Source organism: Acomys russatus, chromosome 1, assembly GCF_903995435.1.
Source record: "Acomys russatus chromosome 1, mAcoRus1.1, whole genome shotgun sequence".
NCBI classification, from domain to species: domain Eukaryota; kingdom Metazoa; phylum Chordata; class Mammalia; order Rodentia; family Muridae; genus Acomys; species Acomys russatus.
Window position 1 is genome coordinate 36,273,287 of NC_067137.1, and position 24,271 is coordinate 36,297,557.

The 24,271-nt window shown below is 46.8% G+C and overlaps 1 protein-coding gene across 4 annotated transcripts in view; it reads right to left on the reverse strand.

The window, feature by feature from the left end:
• Lpin1 (lipin 1) overlaps positions 1-24,271 on the reverse strand; it is a 107,684-nt gene that overhangs the window by 4,777 nt on the left and 78,636 nt on the right. For all 4 annotated transcript variants that reach the window (XM_051143562.1, XM_051143570.1, XM_051143553.1 and 1 more), the window contains 9 exons: positions 22,515-22,608; positions 21,079-21,148; positions 18,022-18,114; positions 13,490-13,569; positions 8,311-8,437; positions 6,721-6,869; positions 6,028-6,114; positions 3,614-3,766; positions 320-434 (listed from right to left, as the gene is read on the reverse strand). In XM_051143562.1, the coding sequence (XP_050999519.1) occupies positions 320-434; positions 3,614-3,766; positions 6,028-6,114; positions 6,721-6,869; positions 8,311-8,437; positions 13,490-13,569; positions 18,022-18,114; positions 21,079-21,148; positions 22,515-22,608 (968 nt within the window). The remainder of the gene's footprint in view (positions 1-319; positions 435-3,613; positions 3,767-6,027; positions 6,115-6,720; positions 6,870-8,310; positions 8,438-13,489; positions 13,570-18,021; positions 18,115-21,078; positions 21,149-22,514; positions 22,609-24,271) is intronic.

Consider the following 24,271-nt stretch of genomic DNA (forward strand, 5'->3'; position numbering starts at 1 on the left):
TTAGGCTGGAGGTGCTGGACCCAGCACTGTGGTCAAGCAGGGCTAGCATGGTAGCCCTATCTGATAAGAAGGACTCAGCACCTTCAGTGCCCTCCTTTTACTAATTTAACAAGTAATATATAATGCAAGTCTGTGGCCCAGGTCACCAGCTTCAAAGTCACCAGTCAGCCTTCAAAGAAGACCAGAGGCATGACTTTGCACCACTCTACCTTAGCATGAGGCTTGTTTAACATGGACTCTTCAGCTCCTAGCAGCCTTTCTGGAAACTGCTGGCGCCAAGTGCAATGTCTGTGGCTCCACTGACCCCTCGGGTACTTACAGCAGGCCGGTTCCCAAAAGCAGCATAGAAGGGTTCTGTGTTTGGGAAAAACAGGTTTTTGATGTCCGTCAAACACTGGACTTTGAACTTTTCTGGCTTCTTTTCAATCACTTCTCTATTAAAACAAACAAATAACTGGTTAGCACGAGAGGCCTTAAGCCTTGCTTGCACTACAGTGGTTTGAGGGCCAGCAAAGCCGCTCAGTGGGTAAGGATGCTTGACCACCTGAGTGTATTCCTCAGAACCCACACAGTAGGAGAGAGCTGGCCCCTGCGTGTTGTCCTCTGACTTCCACACACACCATGGCACGTGCACATACAGACACATGATAACTTAAGGAGCAATTTAAAATCTTAAACTAGTTTTCAATGTGAAAGATGTAAAGTTGGTCCAGCAGCCAGAAAAACAACTCAGAAGGAATCTGACTCTCGGCACAAGAAAAATGCAAAGGACCAGCCAAGGCATAACCTCAGAAACAACAGTCTGTGTTAGCATGAGCCAAACTCACTGGCAAACACACAGGCAAAGTCCCAAGGACATCTGTAAGTGCAAAGGGAGGCGATGTAGGGAAGCTAGGGTCATTATAGACAGGCAGGAGTGTCCTCTGCAAAAGCGGCAACATGCTTTCAACTGCTGAGCCATCTGTCTAGCTCCAGGATAAAAATTCTTACATCAAGAAAAGAAAAAAGGGCTGGAGAGATGGCTCAGTGGTTAAGAGCACTGCCTGCTCTTCCAAAGGGCCCGGGTTCAATTCCCAGCACCCACATGGCAGCTCACAACTGTCTGTAACTCCAAAATCTGACACCCTCACACCAATACATATAAATTAAAATTAAAATTTAAAAAAAAATTTTTTTTTACAAAAAACCACTGCAAAAAGCTGGTTGTGGTGGTGAACACCTGTAATCCCAGAACTGGGGAGTCAGAGGCAGTGGGATAGCAAAAATATATTTCAGGGGTTAGCATGGTCTACATACTGAGTCCCAAGGCCAAAACAGGGCTACATGGCGAGAAACTCCCATAATGCCCTTCTGCAAACATCTATGGGTAGTAAAACAACAATCTCCAGGGCCATTGCAGTTCAGTGTTGGGCTTCTGATACTAGCCAGAAAAGGAGAAAAGGTGAGTAAAAACTATAAAAATTAGAAAGAATTTAAGGGTCATTATTTAAGCAAAAATGTATTTACGTGTTTATTTGATTACATTTATTTGTGTGTACACAAAGGCATGCACACATTCATATCACATAGAGACCATAAGACAACTAAAAGTTATTGATTTTTCCCACCATGTGGGTTCCCAAGGATCAAATTCAGCTCATCACGCTTGGCAGCAATACCCTTACACACTGACTCATCTCACAGCTCCCATGAACTTAAACACATACACAGAGGGAAGAGTGAATTATCAGAATAGCAACTTAGGAAAGTTATTATAAGTCAATATACAAACAAAAAGCAATACACAAATATCAGTGGGTTTCATGTACAAATATAATTTTTAACTAATTTTTTTGTTTTTTTTTTTTTTTTGTTTGGTTTTGGTTTTGGTTTTTTCGAGACAGGGTCTCTCTGCGTAGCCTTGGCTGTCCTAGACTCACTTTTTGGACCAGGTTGGCCTGGAACTCACAGTGATCTGCCTGCCTCTGCCTCCCGAGTGCTGGGATGAAAGGCATGCGCCACCACACCCGGCTTTTAACTAATTTTTTTAAACACCAAGAATCTAGAAATATACCTAACAAAGTCGGGTATAGGCCTTCTTCATTAAAATTATAAAAACTCATTGACATATAATTAGGAAAGGAAAACCTAAATAAAATACAGAGACAGACCAGATTCTTGAATTGGATGATATTATAATTCTCTAAACTGGTCTCCAGATTCATTACATTTTAAATCAAATCATAAAAGGCCTTTGGATGCTTTAATGAAACTTGGTTCTAAAAGCCACACAGCAGAGCAGTGGGTCTGACATAGCTCAGATGCTCCTGAGGGTGGGAAGGAAGCACTGGAACTATGACATTGGTCAGAGGAGGCCAGTTATGAGGCTAGTGTGTACGCACACACGTGCACCTTTGTGGGTGCATTAGGAAGTGTGGAGGCCAGAGATCAGCCTTGGGTGTCTCTCCTCAGACGCTATCAACCTATTCTGTTTTTCAGACAAAGTTTCTCACTGTTCTGGGACTCGCCAACTAGACAAGGCTGACTGACCGGTGAGGCCCAAGGATTCCAGCTGTCTCTGCCACCACACCCACCTTTTCTTTTACATGGCAGATGCATTCGGACATCTCTTATATCCTAAGACACTGGGAATTTTGCTGGACCTCACAGCCTTAGTTAATTATACACCTTGAGGTCACTTAGGACTTACAACTGCCACCCTGCTGTGTGTGTACTCAGCCTGTCTGACCTGCTTTTAAGAGAACAATATAACCATTCACCTTAGTTGCTCTGGAGTTCCCATGTAATCAGCTTTTACAACCTAAGCTAATGTATAGCTCTAATCTTCATTTATGCTTTCTTCCAAGGCCTTGACCCAGAGTAACACATGTGTATTTGTATGTTATGACAGTTTTTCCTAAAAACAACAAAAACAGAGGGTGAAAGCAATCTTATAAAATGAATATCCACCATAAATGTTGAGCACAACATTTGGATATTGCTTAATAAGCAACGAGACTGGTTATCTGGCTCAGTCAGGGCCGGCTAGGGACAGTGAGCTAATCTCTTGTGGAACTGTTAAGCACTTCTGTACAGTAGCCCTCACTCCTTCCTCATGTGGTGCTTTCTGTGCTGTTCAATGAAGACAGAGCGAAAGCCCTTGGTTAGGAACAGATGCATACATGCACACACAGGGACAGACACGGGGACAGATTCACAAGTCAGGCAGGCACAGACTCAGACATGGGATGGACAGACGAGAGGACAGAAGATACGGGGAGGAGGAAGAAGAGAATTCAAATCTGGGATCGTTCTTGGTTAGATGACACCAAGGGGAAGCACTTTAAGTTCTTTCACTAATGCGATAATGACTGGTGACTCAGAGTTTATTATTAATGCATTCAAAGTGACTGTATTGTGGTGCCTTGTGTGAGAAATCTTTAATGCATTTAATATACACACATGGCTTCTGAGGCTCAAATCCATCTTCACACTTGCAACGTAAGCGCATTTACCAATTGAGCCATCTCTCCACTCCAACAGGCTACTCATTCTGCTAAACTTGCCATGAGAAAAAGAAAGGACAAGACTGGCAGGCAGGTCAGTGCATGGGAGTCAGATGGCTGGGCAGTACCTGTGCAAAGCAGAGAAGAGGCTACTTGGGCTGAGCAGAAGTGGCCCCTGTGGCAGCACTGTGCCCCTCTCATTGACCCAGTGCAGGTAGCCCCTCGTCATGTCTGCCATCCCAATGGCACGCGCCGAACAGTAGAGAAACTTGTAGCCATTCCTGAAAGACACAACCCACCCACGTTGAATAGTATTACAGGATAAAACTTTTTTGGCATCCCAAGCCCTTACCTCCATCTGCCTTATGAAGAAAGGTATGGTTGCAAGTGGCCCACATGCGAATGCCTCTCACTACACCACAGACTAGCTCTCCAAGTCCTAGCTAGAGCAGCGCTCACTCCCTTCACAACAAGCCACCATTCACCTGTTCTGCAAACCAGACCACACCATGCTTGCCACAGCTGGGCGGTGTTTGCAGAACCCTTGGTGAGCACAAGAATGGAGTGACATTCCTGGGAGTAGGGTGGGGTGGTAAAACTTGCCCACCACTGGGAAGGGCAACAGCACACACTATCCAGCCCACGTCTCTGTAAAGTCTGAGGCTTTCCTAGCATCCCTCAGCTCACACTCCCAGACTTCCATACAGCCCAAGTGGCCTGGGGTGCCCATAGGCTCAGCTCCGAAGAGTATAGAGGGCAACTCCTGAAAGTGGTCTGTCCTCTGACCTCCACCATCAGGCTGTGGCTACACACACACACACACACACACACACACACACACACACACACACACACACACACACCACGTGATGAAATAAAATAATAATTTTGATGCTCACAATTAGACAGGCTTAAATAGTTTTATATGACTTGCCACCATCAAATTTTGCAAGACAAACATTTAGACTGCGGTCCGTGTAGTGGTTTGAATAAAAACGACCCCCATAGGCCCACAGGGAGTGGCGCTGTTATGAGGTGTGACCTTATTGGAGGAAATTACTGTAGGGGCAGGTTTTGAGGTCTCAGAAGCTCAAGGTAGGCCTAGTGTAGCATCCACTTCTGCTGCCTGCAGATCATGATGTAGAACTTTCAGCTCTTCCTGCAGCGTCCTGTCTGCCTGCACGCAGCCACCATGTTTCCCACCATGACTAAACCTCTGAAACCATAAGGTAGCTCCAATTAAATGTTTTTCTTTATGAGAGCTGCTGTGGTCACGGTGTCTTCCTCACAGCAGGAAGAACTCTAACCAAGACAGACTTCAACACAGCTATCCTGGTTGGAGCAGACAAATGTAAGATACCTACAGTGATACACACAGACCTGGACAACACCGCCAGCGTCCACCCACTGGGTGCCCACAGCACACAGCAACCATGACAACTAAAAATGCCTTGACAGAAGCAGAGAGACTGTGAGTTCCAAGTGAGTCTGTCTCAAAACTAAGTCTCTAGAACCTAGTGTGCATTCAATGGTTGGGACAAGGACCCAATGCTACCCTTAGTTGGGAACCACTCTTGTGGCGATAAAGGATTCTGGTCTCACTTTTAATCCCCAGGAGGGAAGGCAAGCTTACTTGCCACCTTAAGGAAGCAGGCTCTGCATCAAGCACGGGCTTGGCCTTAGCTTGGTCCCCTGAGCCCTCTGCAGCCTGGTTCCTACCCTCCTCTCTGGATTCATTCTTTTCCTACGCACATAAGATTATCATTCACTGACTCATATCTCAGCTTCTCTCTCCATGCCAGGCCCCAGCCAAGGAGAGCTTCCCTCTGAGAAGCACTGCTCACACATGAAGACCCAGCTCAGCTGCCACCTTGTCAGTGACACCACCTGGGACTCCTCCAGCCAGTGGGACCTATTGCCCCTTCACTATGTCCTAAAAAACAATGTGCACACCGTGTACTAACCCCTTACCACCATGTCCAGGGATTACTCAGTATCCTAGGCCCCCAGGGGTGCTGCTTTCCTTCAGCTACAATCAGATGCAATGTTCAGGGTCACAAAGAATACCAGTGTCTCTAAACCACAGGCCAGCCATGGGAGGCTGTGGGCAGGGGCATCACTCACCCAGCCTGAGTGTGGGGCAGCCCTGCAGGGTGATTGTTAGCTTTACCAGCCTCAACTTCTGGAAGCCAAACTTCCCAGTGGCCTCCCCCTAAATGTGCATACTCTCTATGCATCCAAATGCACATCCTATATTACAAATATTATATGTAAATGCTTACTGCCTTTGCTGCTATCTGGGTGTGGTCAACATTCCTCCTCTGGCACTTGTACCTTCCTTCTCATGGCCATTTCTGACTTGCCTAGGCCTCCTTTTGGAGCTGGCAGGAGTCACTGCACACATGGAACTTTCCAGCATCCCTGTCCCTTCATTACCTCTCTCTGCAGTGACATCCCCCACTTGGTGGGAGAGATTCTATATACAGAGTGGGGGTTCACAAACCGGCAGCTACAAGATGGGAACAGAGCACTCTATACTTACTGGCTTACTTTATGGTACAGCTTTGCAATGCCCTGGTGAGTCCAATCTTTTCCCAACGTGGGCAAAATGTGACCAAGAGTATCAGATCTAAATAGAGATGAAGGAAAAGAAAAGCAAAAGGTTATTTCACCGGAAGGAAAAAAAATGCCCATTTGGCTTAGACACACTATCGATGCTTTATTTTAAAAAACAAGAATGAATGAGGGCTGCAGAGAGTAAAGGCGCCTGCTGCCAAGGCTGGTGGCCTGAATTTGACCCCAGAAGGAGAGAACAGGCTGTCGCACATTGATGCCTAGGGTCCATGCCCATGGGCATGTACACATGGTCACAAAAATGTTAAAAAAAAAAAAAAAAGCCTTAAAGAAATAACAGCATGAATGAGAACCATAGCTTTCTCAATAGAAAGCCCCAGGCTCACTGACACTGGGGTATGGCTATGGTGAGGACTGGGTTTGCTAAACCCAAGCGAAGGGCTGCTAACTATTCTAGAACAGCATTCTCCAAAATCTACCATGTTGTAGGATGATGCCCAAACATAAGCAAGTCGTCGGGCCCTAGAGGCAGCTACGGAAGCCAAGGTGTGGCCCCTATCTGTGCAGTTCCAAAATGCACCAGAAACTGTACTCTGGGTCCCATGATGTTACTCAGAGTAAGATGAAAGCCAACTGCAGACCACACTGCAGTCAAACTCACCTTGTGATGGTCCCATCGATATCCGAGATGATGACTTTGTCATCCCAGTTCCACAGGTAGATGGTGCCTTCACAGCGACAGGTGCCCTGGTATTGGGTGGTGACACTAAACACTACATCATTGGGGCCGTTCTTTAACTTCAAGCTTTTCTGAAAAAAAAAAAAAAAACACAGACGATTCCTGTGCTTGAGGGGAGGTCCGGATTCAAGGGTCACTTGGCTTCCAAACCCATGAGCGCGCTTCAGCTTTAAATCAGACCATTTCCCCAGTTCTGCAAAGCTTCCCCCACCCCCACCTTTTTTTTCTGTTTCTGGCTCCAGTTCTTTCTGGCTGGATGGACAGCCTAGGTCAAACCTAGCTCTCTTTGGCCCCCCTTGTGGAACAACCCCCTACTCCTCACAAAGCATTCTACTTCTAAAAGTAATGCAGGCTTGATCCAGTACTGAGAGTGAGAGTTAAGTGGCTGGCTCCCGGGCTGCTCCGAAGTCGTGCCATTGCCTAGGAAATGTGAAGGGCCTTGGTGTGAGGACACAAACATAAGGCAGGTAAAAATGTTTCCCTCAATAGTATTTTTATTGATTATCATAATGACACATGCAGAAAAAGAGGCCTTAAATCCATTAAAAAAAAAAAAAAACATAGAGCAGGCCCAAGCACATCCTACCAAATTCAGAAAACAAAAGTCTCTTGGTTAGGCTGCAGTCTCTGTTGCTATACACTGAGACACAGCAGCTGGCCACACAGACCCACACGTTGGTGCTGAGTGTCCCCCAGGGCCCTACAGGTGGCTAACATGAGGTCATCTTTTCCCCCATTAAATACCATCCTATCAAAACCTGCTCCCTATAAATTCTTACAATACACAAGATGTTATTTGTAGAAATCAGACATATCTGCTTACTGGATGGTCACAATTTGAAGTCCAGGGTGGGAAAGGCCTCATTATTATAACATTCTCTCCTCTCCTCCTCCTCCTCCTTCTTTCTCTCTCTCTTTCTTTCTTTCTCTGTCTCTCTCTCTCTCTCTCTCTCTCTCTCTCTCTCTCTCTCTCTCTCTCTCTCTCTCTCTCACACACACACACACACACACACACACACACACACACACACACGAGAGGGAGGGGGGACCTTTCCTTCCTAAAATTCCCTAAACCTCATCACCCCTGCTTAATTTCCACCAATTTTATAGATGCAGGTGAGTTTCTAAGAAGCATCTCTCTCAAAGAAAACACACTGAAGAGAGACATTCAGGCATTCCAAAGTCTCTCGGTCACTGATAATGAAGATAAAAGGGCTCAGTCAAAGCTGCCTCCTCCTTCTAGGTCAGAAAAGGAGAAAGTCAGAGTGCTGTCACATGGTCGGTCCATCTGAACAGATACAAAGTCAGGATGGAAACACAGGGCGCCAAAGTGAGGGTCTGAGGCCACCAGCAGGTATGCTGGCATATGAAAGGTCCTAGGAGGGGCTATATGGGAGCAAAAAAGTAGAAGGAACCCCAGGCCTTCAAGAAAGCCCTAAACCTCTATCTAGTCATGATCTGAGGACCAGATTATGACCAGAAACACGGGTGTACCAAGAGCATGGGACTCACCAGCTGCTCTGAAGTAAGCCGCAGGGTCTTTTTGTAGCTGACGTTGGACAAAATAGAGAGGTGGCCTGAGCTTGATGGCTTGGCAGCTGCGAGCTCTTCATCACTGGAGGATGACTCATGCTTTATTCTGGAACACATGGTGATGTAATTAGGAAACGCATCTGGGTAACCATTAAAAATGCATTAGGCCCGAATCAGTGACTTAGTCAAGGGGTCTCTTGGGTGGTCATCTGTCATATGGCTTTAGCCTTATCAATGAACTCTCTGACATCCCCATTCATACTTGGTTTCACTGGTGACAGGGAGGAGGCCGCCTCTCCTCATTCACTCCCCGGTTTACCAACTTTCATCACTCACTTTTAACCAGTGTAATTCCACTCCTGGTGAGCAGGGCTGCATCCATTCTGGCCCAGAAAGCCACAAACACACACTCTCTTCTGCATCTTTTCTTTTTCCACTGAAGGCTGTGGGCCAAGCCCTAAGAGTCCAAATGTCAACAGTCCAAACACCATCAACTCCCTCATATCCAGTTTCATCATTTCTACATATTCAATTCCAAACAATTAGGGCACTTCCTAAACACCCCTCCTCCACCACCAAGACTCCCAGAAGTCACTATGAGCCAAGAGCTCTGGCAGCACAGAATCCACAGAGCAATGTTCCAGCCATTCTACTGGATCCTACAGGCTGGAGCTGAGAGGCAGGGTAAACTAGACCCACCACCTTTAGGTACCTCACAGAAAGCAAGTCGGTAAATTAGTTGTTCTCCCAATTTTATGGCTTCATCTCCAACCTAATAGTGTCTATTCTACCTCTTAAGTCTTAAACCTTAGCCTTATGAAAAGCACTTAATAATGGGCTTGGACAGACTGGAAAAAAGCCGAGTTTCCCCCACAGCAGGCATGCCCAATGGCACTAGTTGGGGTTTTTATTGCTATGAGAAAACATCATGATCAAAAGCAGCTTGGGGAGGAAAGGGTTTATTTCAGTTTATAACTGTCAGGCCACACTCCATCCCTGATGGAAGTCAGGGCAGGAACCTGGAGCAGGAGCTGAGGCAGAGACCATAAAGGAATGCTGCTCACTGGCTTGCTCATCATGGCTTGCTCAGCCTGCTTTCTTGTACATCTGCCCATGAATAAATGGCACTGCCCGTAGCGAGCTGGGCCCTCCTACATCAATCATTTCATAAGACAATATCTTACAGACTTGCCTATAGGCCAATCTTATGGAGGCATTTTCTCAATTAAGATTCCCTCTTCCAAAATATGCCCAGGTCAAGTTGACAAAAATTAAATAAATCAACCAGCACACCAACTCTCTTGTCCCTTTAAACAAGACAACATGCACACAGACCTCCATTTTCTTTACCTCAGAGTGTGCTCCCCTCTCCTTCCAACATCCTCTCAGCCTGTCCCATCTCCACTTGCCCTGGCCTGCCTTATGGTCACCCACATAGCCTACCATACAAGCCTTCCCTTCATTCAAGAAGTGATTCACAGCCTAATGCTGCCCAATACCAAGGAGTCATCAAGGGAAACCCTCACACTATACCCCAACTTCTATGTGGAGACCTGGCTCTGTGTGGAGCTAGATATTGAAAAAAATAGGTAATAGCCTGGTGATCTCCGCTCTCCTTGGGCCTTTGCCTAAAAAGTCAATCACAATAGAACTGAAGACGTGATCTTGACAACCCTAAAGCCTGTGATCTGGGATCAGTGATGATGTCAAAGGAGACAGATGACATGGCCTTTAAGGAAGGGCAGGCAGTAGCTATGATCTGAAAACCAAGACTGTCAGCCCAAGGAAATACACACTGCACTACTTAAAATGGGCTAATTATTCCTGCCTTTCAGGCTATTCCCCTCAGCCAAAGGTCCAGAACACACTAAGTTCCACCCCACCAAACCTCAGGATTCAGCAGGAAACAATGTTGGGGGAAAGAGACAGATACATCTGAGTTCAAAGTCAGACGGACACCGGAGGACTCCTCTCTGCACCCCAGTCAGCCGTCCCATAAAACAACATGCTCAGCCAAAGGCCCTTCCTGTTCCAGTATCTGCAGATTCCACAGGGAGCACGCATCCTTCTAGAGGCTTCCAGATGGGGCAGACTCAGTCCTGAAACCTGAGCCACATGGCAAAGGCACCCTCATCACATGGGATGAGGCAGCAGGCCCCTCCCTGAAGAGGAAAACTTTGGTGCTCCAACCGGTCTAGAGCGAAATGAGATCTGAAGGCAACTGTGGCTCTGAGCAACAACAGATTGATATGCGCCTCTCTGGAGGAGTGGGGGAGGGGTGTGAGTGTGCAAGTTGGAATAGCTGCCATTTCCATCTGCCGCTTAGAAAAGGAAAGGCCCACTAAATTCATGTGGCATGCCATGTTGGAGGAACATAGGGAGGGAAACACAGACTCCGAAACCAAAATGGCAGTTGTACAGTTGGCTGCTGGCAGTTCTCCGATGGGGCATGTGGACAGTGGCTGGAGGCTGCCACCTTCCAGACTTCACCACTCGCAGTGGAACAGGCTGCGCCTGTGCAGAGCCTCCTCCTCCCTCTCACAGTGGTTCATTAAATGTCACTTGCTTTACAGTGGCTGCAAACAGCAACAAAAGGGCCCCAAGTCACTGGAAAATCTGTGTTCAGATGAGGAACTGTGAACAACATTTGAGTTAGCGCTCGTCACGGCGCACATTTTTCAAATGGCATTTTAATTATTTGTATGGTGACAAGCTGTTTGCTCAATTATGGAACTTTGGGGACTATTCTGTCAATCAAGTTTGGCAACTAGGAAAACATTCTGATGTCAGCTTTTTTTCTTAAAGGCACCTGCATGGCTTTGACAGGCGTGGAAGTCAAGGGCGCCACCATAAGTGAAGAGATTTTCATTCCTCAGGAGACTCCACACATTTCAGAGTCTCAACTCCACGCACGAGTCAATTTATCAATTCTCCGGTTTGAAAAGTGTAATTCAGATCTGGGCAGAGTGGGGCAGCTTTTATGTAGCAGGAAAGACATTTCTCCACAGTTCAGTGCAGACAGGAAGGAAACCCATCACAGCACAAACTGTTTGAGCTGTATGCAGCTCAGGAGGGCTCAGAAGTGCCCTGCTGTCCCTCCACCCTCACCCCACCCTGTGTCGCCGAGTTCCTCCAAGGCCAGAAATAGAAATAAAGAAAGTAGTGATAAGAACAATGGTGGCACCATGTCCTCTGAGTCCTGCCCCTTTGCCAAGGTGTCACAGCCGATGCTTTTTAACAGCTCACTTGGCCTCAGGCCCCCTTCTCCTCTGGGTCTAGGACTGGCCTGAGGCAGCAGCGTTAAGTTTGGAAGATACCCAGCACTTGGCCCATGCAGCACAACTTAAAATAGTTTAAAATGCCAGGTTTAGGATGACCACATGTCCTTCAGCTGACTGTGATCTGACCTGGTGTGTAAGTGCGTTCTGATCACCTTGTCACACAGGGTCACTGTGCAAATTCAGTGAGGTGGACGAGAAAAAAAAGATGTCAGGGTGCCTCGCCCTGTTTCACAGATGGCGATGCAGAGGTGCATCTTAATGAGTCAGGGACCCACAGAGAGGCGATCTGAAACCACCCCAACTCCCAAGTCCTGCTCTGAGCCACCGCTGCAGAGACGGACAGAACTCTTGACCAGAGTGCCAGGAAGATTCTGCTGAGGTTCACACTGCTAGGCATCTCACCCACTCCAGACCTGCACAGGAGAGCCCAGAGCAGCAGAGCCAGGAGAAAATGCCACCACCGGAACACCAGCAGCAAAAGCAGAAGGCTTCCTGCTGTGAGAACACTCCAGTTGAGAAACGGCCCATCCACACGGAACAAGCTGTACTCCCCAGTCTTCAGTTCTTCCCCACCCCAACCCTACACCTCACCCCACCCCAATTAATCTTCTCCATGGAGAATAAGAAAACAGAGCCTTCCTTACCAATGGAACAAGTTCCAACAGAGAATTCTAGAAGTATAATAGTTTAAGGTACAGAGCTGTGGCCTGGCTCCAGAGGACATAGAGTCTATGCTGACCTCCCCTGTAAACGAGGCAGCACACAACACAGGGAAGCCCTCATCAGATCAGGTGCACTTCAGGGTCCTCAAAATGCTCCAGCCGTAATGGGCCTGGCCCTGGCCTCCAACACGCAAAAGTGAGGAAGACGTGCATGGGACCCACAGTGATTCTGTCCACATGGTCTACTTGTTGGGTAAGATATGCAGTCTCAGGTTCCCTAGGAACAGGAAGGCTTCAAAGGTGAGGTGTGAGTATTTCCATGTGATAGTGGTACCACCTGTCCTGTGCCAGCCCCAGTTCCAGCAGCAGCATGGACGAATGACGTCAGTCTCAGAGTCAAGGCGCCCTCAAGTCCTATAGAGACTAACCTGAAGACAGAACAACGATGACAACTGATGCTGAGCAGGCTGTCAGAAGCTAGCCAGTGGCTGGAGAGACGGCTCTGCAAGCCTGAGGACCTGAGTGAGGACCACCAGCGCTCACTTAGAAGCCAGATGCACAGGATCGCATCCGGAACCCCACTGTTGGGGGTGGGGGATGTGGAGATAGGTGGATCTTCTGGTCTCAATGGCCAGGCAGTCTAGCCAAAACAGTGGGCCCTGAATTCAGTGAGAGACTCTGCCTCAGAAAACAAGGTAGAGAGTGACAGAGGAAGACATTCTTTAAAGTGCAGAGCTGCGGCCAGGGTCCAGGGAACGTGAAACCTAAGCCAGCCTCTCCCGTAAATGAACCAGCACACAGGGAAGCCCTCAAGTGTTGACCTCTGACCTCCACACATGCACTCCAAGGCAATACACTTGCTTGTGTGTGTACAGACACACACACACACACACACACACACACACACACACACACACACACCACATGCCAGGACCATGAGAGACACTCTAGCTAAGTAGTTCACTGCGTACTCACCTGCATTTTGAACCTCAACTGTCTGAGAGAGAAACTGCACACAGTGGAGCAATGAGAAAGGCCATCTAAATAAACCGCTCCCAGGTCTAGGTCACCTAGTGACTCCAGAGCCACCAAGAACCCAGACCTAAGACGTGAGATACTGGCTGACCTCATCAATGTCCAGTGGGCATGCACATGACCCTTATTCAGCACAGAAACGGGTGACATTACTGCCAGAAGGACATCCAGGCCCCCTACCTGGTGACCAGGCCAAGCTGCGCAGGCTGCTCTCCGGTGTTGTGGCCCTTCCCCGGCAGGCCCTGCTCAGGCTTGCTTTCCTGGAGAAGGAGGAGAAGCCGTCAGAAAAGCAGGAAGGAGAAAGGATTCTCCCACAAGCTTGAGTCTCACCACAGGGCTCCCTCAGGCTCAGGGCAAGACAATGAAGGTACACATGCAGGTTGGGGCTCCTCACACACACACATAGGAAGCTCTGGAGGGGTGCTTGTTTTGGCAGATCCTCATTATTTCGTTGCCTACAAATATCATAAGATTAAGCTGAGATACATTCTTTTGACAGAAATGAGTCTGTCATCCATAAGTGTTCCTGGCACCCAACACCATCATCGCTGTCACAGAGGCTCATGCTCTACGGGGCCCGCCTGGGATCCCTGAGAATTTTCACAATATTTTCTTCTAATTGCCGAAAAAAGTGTTCGAAAACATTTGCACACCATATTTTTCTCAGGGAAAATGAGAAAGCATTTCTCTCTTCCTATGCTGCATGATCCTGATGGGAAATGTTGCTTGGATACACTGCAGAGAGCCTGGTGTGTCTAAGAAAGTTCTGCACCCAGGCCCATGGCTTTCACTCATGCACCCTAGGGCAAGACAGCTGACTCTTCAAGCCTTGCTTCCTCAACTCTCAAACTGGCTGTTGATCCATAAAGCAGAAAGCCTGGCACACAGCAGAAGGAGGGAGGGGACAGGGCAGGACCTGGGGACTACCGCTGAGTCAGCAGAGGCCAGAGAATATGTCAAGGGATGAAGGAAACACAGCGAAATTCCTTTGAGTTTGTCCTTTGATAAGGAGACAAGCTAATGACTTCCACTGTCCTATTTTAATAAAGCAAAACTGTTAGGCTGGGCATAGTGATTTGTGCCTATAATCTAGCACTGGGGAAGTAAGGCAGAAAGACAGTTGCAAGTTTGAGGTAAATGGGACTCTATGCTGAGTCTATCTCAAGGAGAGTGGACATGAATCAACCTAACAGCGAATATCTTAAAGTACAAGTGCTAGCAACTAGTTCTAAATATTCCTTCAGCTGGTTGGTTGATTGGTTAGTTGGTTAGTTGGTTGCTAGCTTGCTTGGTTAGTTGGTTGGCTGGGAAGTTGGTTGGTTGGCTGGTTAGTTAGTTGGTTTGTTGGCTGGTTAGTTGGTTGGCCAGGTAGTTGGTTAGTTAGTTAGTTGGCTATTTGGCTGGCTGGCTGGTTGGTGAGTTGGCTAGCTGGTTGGCTGCTTGGTTGTTTGGTTGAATGCAGGGTCTTGCTATGTAAGTCCTGGCTGCCATCACATTTACTATGTAGCCTGGGCTGGCCTCCAACCTATGAAAATTCTCCTGCCTCTGCCCCCTGAGTTCTAAAGTTACAGGCACCCAATACCATGCTCAAGTTTATTGTGTTAGTTTTTGTTTGTTTGTCTGTTTGTTTGTTCATTTGGGGGTTTTAGTTGGGATTTTGTTTGTTTCTGATTATTTGAGTTTGGGGTGGGGGGTGTTTTTGAGACAGGGCCTCACTATGTAGCCCTGGCTGGCCTTGAACTCACAGAGATCCACCTGCCTCTGTCTCCTTAGTACTGGGATTAAAGGCCTGCACTACCATACCCAGCTGCTGTTTATTTTTATAAGTACAAAAGAAAGCTGACATGACCAGTCATATATTACCAATTGGATGATTTAAGTATGTTACTTGGCTTCTACAGTTAAGAACTTTTCATTAGCCTAATTCAGAAATATGGATCTATATGTTTCTTTAGAAAAACATTTAATTTCATAAATGTGCGTTACTTGCATTCTAGCATTGCCTTTAATTCTAACTGTTGAAAAATATAGATAGCCTATAAATAAGAGGTCTTTGAAATAAACTTCTTCCTAAAATTCTAGAACGTTGTACCCCTTAGTTAAGAAAACTAGAAAGCCCTTTATGTTTTAAGTCCAGTGCAGGATGGCATCCATGTTTGCACTAACTTGCTCAAACCCTTGAAGATTACCTAGCAGGTGGCAATGCACAGACATGCTAGCAGCATGCCAAAGAACAAAAAGGTACTTTTTGAGGCACCTTCTCCCTTTGAACTCACAGAATCAAATGAGTTCAGTGATGTTCCCGGTAGTGTGTACATAACCTTCTGGTCTTTCCATGCTACCTTCCAGAAGTAATCATGGCTCAATAAATATACACCATGTCGCTACGCCAGCTCCACAGTAAACAAAGCTGTAAGTGGCTTCTATCTTTGTGGAATTTAGGGAGTGGAGGACGTAAGAAATGTCAGTCAAACAGTCTCACTAATGAATGTATAATTCTAAATCTTGACAAAATTCATGAGGGAAAAGGTCATTATGAGAGCAGAGATAGGCTGGGTTAATCTGACAACAAAGAAGTATTGAGTTGCTGGGTAATTAAGTGAAGAAGGATCAAGGGGAATCTGACAGCACTAGGCAGAGGAAATAGCATGTGCAAAGGTCCTGGGGTAGACTCAGTTTTGATCGAAAAGAGTAGATAGGACTAGCAGGGAAGTCAGAGCTAGAACACCAAGTGCTGTAGGATGCTAAGGACCTTGGGTATCGCTAGAGGAGCTCTGGGAAGCAGGGATGAATGGATGACTCAATGGGAGGGGCACCTGCCTCAAAACAAGAGGATCTGCGTCAGTGCTCAGCACCCATGCAAAGAGCCAGGCCCAGCTATGCACACCCATAACTGCAGAGCTGTAGCAGGAGGAGGCCAGAGGCTCACCAGAGCTTGCTGGCTGCCAGCATAGGTCCAGGTTCAGGGAAACACTGTCTCGAGGGAATACGGAGGGAGGTAAAAGAAAAAGACACCTAATGCTGTCCTCTGGCCTCCTCAAGCACACACACCACAGACACACACATACAAAGCTGTTACCATGCATAAATACAGCACAGATACACACATATACACTCTTACACATACACATAAATGCATACAACACACACAGAGATACACACAACAATAAAAAGTTTTAAGCATGGAACAACATAGATTAGGATCACCACCTTAAACAGGCCAATCCAACTACAACACAGAGAACGAGAAAGAGGAAGTAAGAATGGACTCAGTACACAGTCTGAAGGGAACCTGGGAGAGGGGAAGGTGGTCTGGACTCATGGGAGAGCAGCAAAGAGGAAACGTTCAAACTGGGGCAACACTTCATCTGTAACTTCACCCCCACAGAGGGCACATGAATAAAGGCCATGCCCAGCCAGAGATGGACAGTGGGAACATTCCCTACCGACTACATCAACAAAAGTGTGCCCGAGAGCAACTCTCACACCCATGCCTTGGAGCTTCTGCTTCACTGGCTAAGTGATCATTGTGTGTGGAGTATAAATGATTGTCTGGCTTAAAAATAAGAAGTGGAGTTGGCCAGGCGGTGGTGGCGCATGCCTTTAATCCCAGCACTTGGGAGGCAGAGGCAGGCAGATCCCTGTGAGTTTGAGGCCAGCCTGGTCTACAAAGCAAGCCCAGAACAGCCAGGGCTACACAGAGAAACCCTGTCTCAAAAAACAAGAAGAAGGAGGGAGGAGGAGGAGAACAGGAGAAAGAGGGGGGAGGAGTCACGCCAAAGGCACGAGTGGATGATTGGGGGAAAGCAAGAGGTGAAAGCAGAGAAGAGGACCCTATGACACACTGTGGGGCTGGCTAGAGGAGGAGCAGCTAAGAGAAAGGGAGCAAAGCAAGGAGAGCACTGAGCCTGGAGGCCAAGCAAGGGAAAGATTCGGGCTGAAAAATGGGAAAAGTCCCAAGAACCAGGGCCTTTCACAGAGATCACAATCAAATCCACCGGCATCTGACCTGACCCTTCAGAGACATAACTAGAAAGGCTCAGTGAGCTGCGGCAAAACTCACTGGCATTATCTTCATCCATATAATGTATTTTAAAGCATAAGTTGTGTTGGAACCCTTCTGTGATGGTTCATACTGTCAACTGGCCAAGATCTAGGTTAGTTTAACTTATCTGGAAAGACTCACCCTAAATGTGGGTGGCCCCACTCCATGGACAGAGGAGAGAGTCAGCTGGACACCACCCTTTACCTCTCTGCCTTCTGTCTGAGGATAGAATGCCACTAGCTGCTGCTGTAAGCACTGCTGCTGTGGGCACTGCTGCCTTCTCTTCTTCACTGTAGTGAGCTAAGTTCTCAACCTGTGAGCCAAAGTAACATCTATCTCCCTGATAGTGCTTTTGTCAGCTGTTCCGTCCCAACAATGAGACATGTGCCTACTACATGTTTTTATTGATAAAGCAAAAACCTCAGAGCGGGAAGTCAACTTGACCTGGATCAGTAACCCAGAGGGTGACAGAGCCAGACTTTGCTGGCCCCTCCTCCCTCTTGTCGACCTTCTTCTGCCTGTGGCCCCTTTGCAGTAGGGCCAGTTCACTGAAACCCAGTATCATGGTATGCATTTATTTCACTCATACAAGCTGATGGAAATAAGGCTGACCACACAAAACCCGAACCTCACTGAGTACAAGCGCCACGTCACAACCCCTGCTTACCTCTTTGATTGTGGAGTTTCTTCCCCTCCAGGAAAACCACCATCTTCCTCCCTTTTTGGGCATCTTGTCTCTCATGATGGATTCCATAGTGGCCTGTTTTAAATGGATGGTAACATAAATAATGGAACCAAAAAGAAAAAAGAAAAAGAAAAAAAGAAAAGAAAAAGGATCAACTTAGCACACTCAAAAGAAAATGTACATGCAAATCAAAGGAGGAGACGAAAACAAATAAATAAAACATAACACAACATACTGTGGGCGGACTGAAAATTTTAGAAAGACAAAACCTAATGGCGTCCAAAATCACGTGGAGGTAACTGAGGCATGAAGACTTAAGAAGGTGGGAAAAGAACCAACGAACAACGAACAAAATACAACACAACAACAACAGGAAAGAAAGTATTAGAGATCATTAGTGGTTAGTAGATCTTACATCTTCAAATTAAAATGGCTAACTGATTAAAATAATGTTAGCTTCAATAGGATGGTTGCAAAATAAAACATGGGAAAGAAATGATCACTATGGAACAGGACCCAAAAGCTGTAAACAAAAGTCAAAATGCACAGGCTTTTTTTTTTTTTTTTTTTTTTTTTTTTTAGTAAATATAAGTTTTCAACTGAGATTTAGCAGGTTGATCTAAAAACCAAGGGTTACAAAAAGAATAAATAAATAAATAATAAAAAATAAAAACCAAAACCAAGGGTTACAGATAAAATTCATATGGACACATCAAAGTTTGATGGGGGAGGTTAAATATAAAATAATAACTCTGTAAATATTTCCAAAGAGCAATGTCTGTCTTAAGGCTACTGGCCAAGGCAAATGTTATCTCACTTGCCTTCTTCCATTTAGAACGATTGTAAGTGGCTGTTACCTCAGCTAATGGAGGACTTAGTCTTTCAGTCTAACAGGGCACAGGGAGGTGGAGCGATATGATTCACAGATTTAGCCTCAAATACACAATTCATATTTAAAAGATCTGCATCTGACCCAGAAGACAAACTGAGCCCACTAAATGCAAATCACACACACCGAGTTCACAGACAGCACAGTCTGCTCTCCTCCTCCACCCCCAGCAAGTTTATCCACAAGCTAAAATAAATACCTAACGGGATTACTTTTCAGATGGAGTCTAAAGCTCACCGGCAAACAGAAACAGCAGAGGAAACCCTCAGGCAGGACTGTAGTGAGCAGGCACCACTCCCGCAGGGTGTCACATCTATAGCAATCTTTTTTTTTTTTTTTTTTTTTTTTTATGAGACAAGGTTTCTCTGTGTAGCCTTGGCTGTCCTGGACTCACTCTGTAGACCAGGCTGGCCTTGAACTCACAGCGATCTGCCTGCCTCTGCCTCCCGAGTGCTGGGATTAAAGGCGTGCACCACCACACCCGGCTATCTACAGCAATCTAGAAGGCTCAGCATCGGTTCATGAGTAAACACATTCACTGAGACATGGAATCTGAAGTTAAACTAGTTTCAGTTCATAGGTAACTGGAGCGACCAGCCGCAGTCATCAAGCAGGAGGCTACCTAACAAATGGCACTGGGAAGCTTTCAGGCGATGCAGACTCGGGTCCAGAGACAGACCCCCTTGCCCTGTGCCATTCATTCCATCGCTCTGCCAAGAGCCAGTTTGGCAGTAACCAAGCCTGGGGCAATGAAGCATGAAGAATCCGTCCTGCCTCCATTCCTATGCCAGATGCTGCTATGTAAGGAAACATGTGAAGCGCAGCCACGGAAAATCATAGCGCACTGACTCAACCTGCCAACCGTTACCTCTATTATCACATAAGATACTAAAGCCATAGTGTTTAAGCTGTTGATTATATTTTCCACAAAAGAAAGGATCCTGATTCAGTATCTACATGGGAGGGGAAAAAGTGATTTAATTCCCCAAATTTCCCTCAATTTCTCTCAAGATAAAATTCAGATGGATCAAAGATTTAAAATAAAAGGGAGGACTAGAAGAAAATGCAGGGTATTTTACAAATGAAGATGAGGGACCATTTTAAACATGCCAGCTATGTAACCAGCAGCATAATAAAGACTAAGGGCTACGTAGAAAATCATTTCTATGTTAGAAAAATACCATTAGCACAGCCCCAAACCCCTAACCCACTAGGTCACAGCTCTCGGAGACTACGCTCTTCTACGGCCTCCTGTGCCTCCTCCTCTGTAAGCTGCATCTCTATTGCCCTACATTTTCTTTCCTTACTGCTTTGTAAGCCTTAAAAGACATATCCTGGGATGTGGATATAAGCAGGGCCCAGGCAGGAACACAACACAAATCGTTTACCAGAGCATGCCTCAGCCCGGCCCACAAAAACAGCAAAGGGCTACCAAATACATGACCACCGTGCCCACACTACAACACACACAGAAGGCATGCCCAGACTAAACAAAGTGAGAACTGACCCCCAAGAACCTCAAACTCTGGAACGACCTGACAGACTGCAACAGCCTTGGTGGCCAAGCACAAGCCTGTCTAAAACTGTGACTCCACAGCCCAAAGAACATGCCCAAAATCTAGAAGGAAGACTCAGAAGAAACGAGCAATCCCAGGCAGGTGGAGAAGATGAGCACTGTACAATGAGGTCTGCCTTCCTCATTTGGCTCTGGTGTGCAGCCACTCTCTTGTTCTCATATGTAGGCTATGAGCTTCTCAAGGCCCGTCCTCACCCCTGCCTCAGAGAACCAGGCACAGTGCTGGCTTCTTAGCAACGCCTGATGACAGTGATGGTCCGTGCATCTACTCCAGTGCCCGCTTTCTCTCCTCAGCCTCACTTGGTCCTGCACCCTGGTGTCTGCCCTTCTCTGCCCACTTGTATTCCTAGCACAGGTGTTGGGAGTGGGACCAAGGGCCTACCATACCGTGCTTGGGAGCCTTGCCCTGGAGAAGAAGGGAAGCGTGTAAGATACAAGAAAGAGATCTGAAAAGCTGACATGGGTCCTCACAAGCATCTCAACACCATGGCCTCAGGTTTCTAAAGTTGAGCTGCGATTTCCCCACTAGTTTATCCCTTCTTGGGCCCTTTTTCTTAATCATGTTAGCGCTCACCTTTGGCAAAGGCTTCTGGAAAGCCTGCATCGCCAGAAGTAGAGGAGCTGCTGTTGTCCAGTTGTAATACCTAATGAGACAAGGAGACAGTGTCGGAACAACAGGGTGGGGACACATAGCATTTCCACTGTGAAGTGTCCTGGAAAGGTTGGGAAGCCCGGTGAGGTCCTTTAACAAGCCAAGTGTGATTGTTCCCTTCCCACCCTAGCTACACAGGGCCTCCCTTTCTCCTGTTCCCCTCATGGCCATGGTGAAGGTGAAGGGCCAGCAGCAGATAAGGCAGTAGGGTGGACATATGGACATGCTGTTAGCTGGACAGCAGCCAAGTCCTACTGTGCGGTCCTTTCTCCAAGCCAGAGCCTACTGAACTTCATAGAAAAGGGACGGGCAACTACGCCATAAGCTCCCAAGTCAATACATAAAACACTTGCAACCTCTTCTTGGTGGGGAACATCTATCAGCAGTCCACAGAGACCACTGCATACCACAGACCTCAGATGATGATGTTTCCAAACTAAAGGACCAGACAGGGTCAAAGTTCTACAGTCTGAGCACTGTATATATACATATATACATACATACATACATATATGTTGCTCCTGCATACATACCACACCACACATATACACTTACAATGAACACACACACACACACACACACACACACACACACACACTCCACAGGACTTGCAATAATCTCAACCAAGCAGCTGCACAGGAACATAAAATGGTCAATTTCAAGATGTGGTACAGGTCCATATTAAAATCCACAAGGTGAGGCTGGGGAGACAGCGCAGTAGGTGAGGCGCTTGCCGTGAAAGCATAAGAACCTGAGTTCAGATCCCCAGCACACACATAAAAAGCCAGGCCTGGTGGCACGGACCTATAATTCCCATGCTGGGGAGGTGGAGACAGGAGGATACCTTGCGCTGGCCTGTCAGCCAGTTAGGCCAAACCAGCAAGTTCCAGATTCAGGGGGAGAGCCTGAAAAATAAGGCAGAAGGCCAGAAATGGTGGCACACATCTTTAATCCCAGCCACTAGAGAGGTAGAAGTAGGCAGACTCCAGTGAGTTCAAAGCCATCAGAGTCTACAGAGTTCCAGGACAGCCAGGACTACATAGAAAGGCCCTGTCTAAAAAAAACAAAACAAAAACCACAAAAAAGGTAGAGTAATCAAAACAACAGACAATGTAGACCTCAGCCCTCTGCACACATACATACATACATACATACATACATACATACATACATACATACACCTATGCATACACACACACACACACACACACACAAGACTGGCAATAACCTCAACCCAGAAGCTGTATGGGAACACAGGTTTTACAAATGATAAAGGGCAGTGGTTATGTTTAGAAAGACTTCACTGAGGCCTGACAGAAACCATGCCAATGCCAAGAGGACTGTCAACAAGAACTTACTTATTACCAATCTTGACCACGAGATTGGGGTCATCGATGATAGCAGGGTTGTCGGCAAACTGCTGATATGACACGGCTTGTTCCAAAAATGCATCTGTGGTAGCAGTGGAAGGACGAGGGGGAAAAAAAAATCACAAAGTGTGTTTTTTAAAGAAACAGGCCAATTTTTCAGCTTGCTCTTTCCCATGTGTTTTCCTGAGAATTTATGAACTGCAGTTCATCAGACAGTCCTAAACATGCGAAATACACCTGTAAAGAGGGAGCTTGGGCTTGGTGGGTTTTTTTTGGGGGGGGGGGTTCTTAAGATATTAACAAACATGTTGGAGGTGAAACCTGCAAAACAGTGTTTACCAAGGACACCAGCTTGAGCCACTTTTGTTGGGGTGACCCAAGACAGGTGACCGAATTCCCCAAGCCTCAATGCTCTTCGCCTTAGCATGTGCATGTGGATCATAGCCACTTCCCAGGGAGTCCTAAAGATGGGACAGGATGGCAATCAGCATCCTGCCCAAAGTGAGGGCTTGATCAGTGCTGCCAGCCACAATGCCGGTGACTGTCATCTACGTCATCTACGCAAGTGCAGGAGCCTGGGTGGCGTAGGGCCTGGCACTAACCATGCTCATCGTCGCTCACCCCAGGGAGGGCAGGCCCGTCGAACAGGTAGACCGTAGGACTAGAAGGCTCAGTCCTCAACCCTGGATCAGATAGCCTCTGAGAGTCTGGCCAAAGACAATGACTTCCCTCAACCTCCCCAGTTGGGCCATGCCTTGGCCATTGATTAGAACTCAGTCTCGCTGGCCCCAATCCACATACACTCTCCCCCTGGGGAATCCTAAAGCTCTAGGTGGAACCAAGACCCAGGAGACAGAAGACACAGAGGATCACTCCTAAAAGGGATAAAAATGTCTCCTTGGTCATGTCAACCCAGAATGGCCTCTACAGGAACCCTCCAAATCACAAATGGAGGCCCAAAGTACTCTCTCTCTCTGAGCTTCCAGCCACATCTGACTACACAAGACCTTGGAATTCCCACCACACACTGTGCTCATACCAGGGAGAGAATGCCAATAAATCACCAGCCTCCCTACTCCTCTAGTGGGTCAGGAGCAAGCTGCCCCATCACAGTTCAGGAATACAATAGATCCAGTGGTCAGAACTGTGGTCTTAGAAGATGCGAAGGATAAAAGGAACAAATTGCTAAAACAGGCTGAGAGGACCCAGTTGTAGAGGAATTTTAATCCAACAACATGACTGCTCTGATCACATCCAAAAACCTTCTAGGTCTGTGTGATCCAGCTGGGATACAGCAATACCCTTAGTGCATACCTTTAATCCCAAACAATGAAGGTAAAGTTAATTTGTAGAAGGAAGCATCCATGTTTGAAAGTGATGTCTAATTGAGTGGCAGGAAAAGTGACAAATTGGAGAAAGGTCTGACAGAATAGGATGTGCCCAACTCTCACAAGAAAAGAGAGGAAACAAAGGAGAAGCGGGAAGGGCAATTTCACCAGGACAATTTTACAATGACAAGTAGAAGGGAGAGCAAGCTACACACAGGTGAAGACAGGATGAGCCAGAGAATGAGAAAAAGCCAAAAGATTAGAACAAATTGCTAGAGTTAGTTTGAGGCCAACCACAGCAATTCAGCCAGAAGCTGAGAGAAGCCAGTTTGAATCAGTCAGCTTGGAGAGGAGTTTGAGCCAGAGTTCAGAAAGAGCTAGAAAGGGTGAGTTTATTTGGCATTAAGTCTCAGAGGC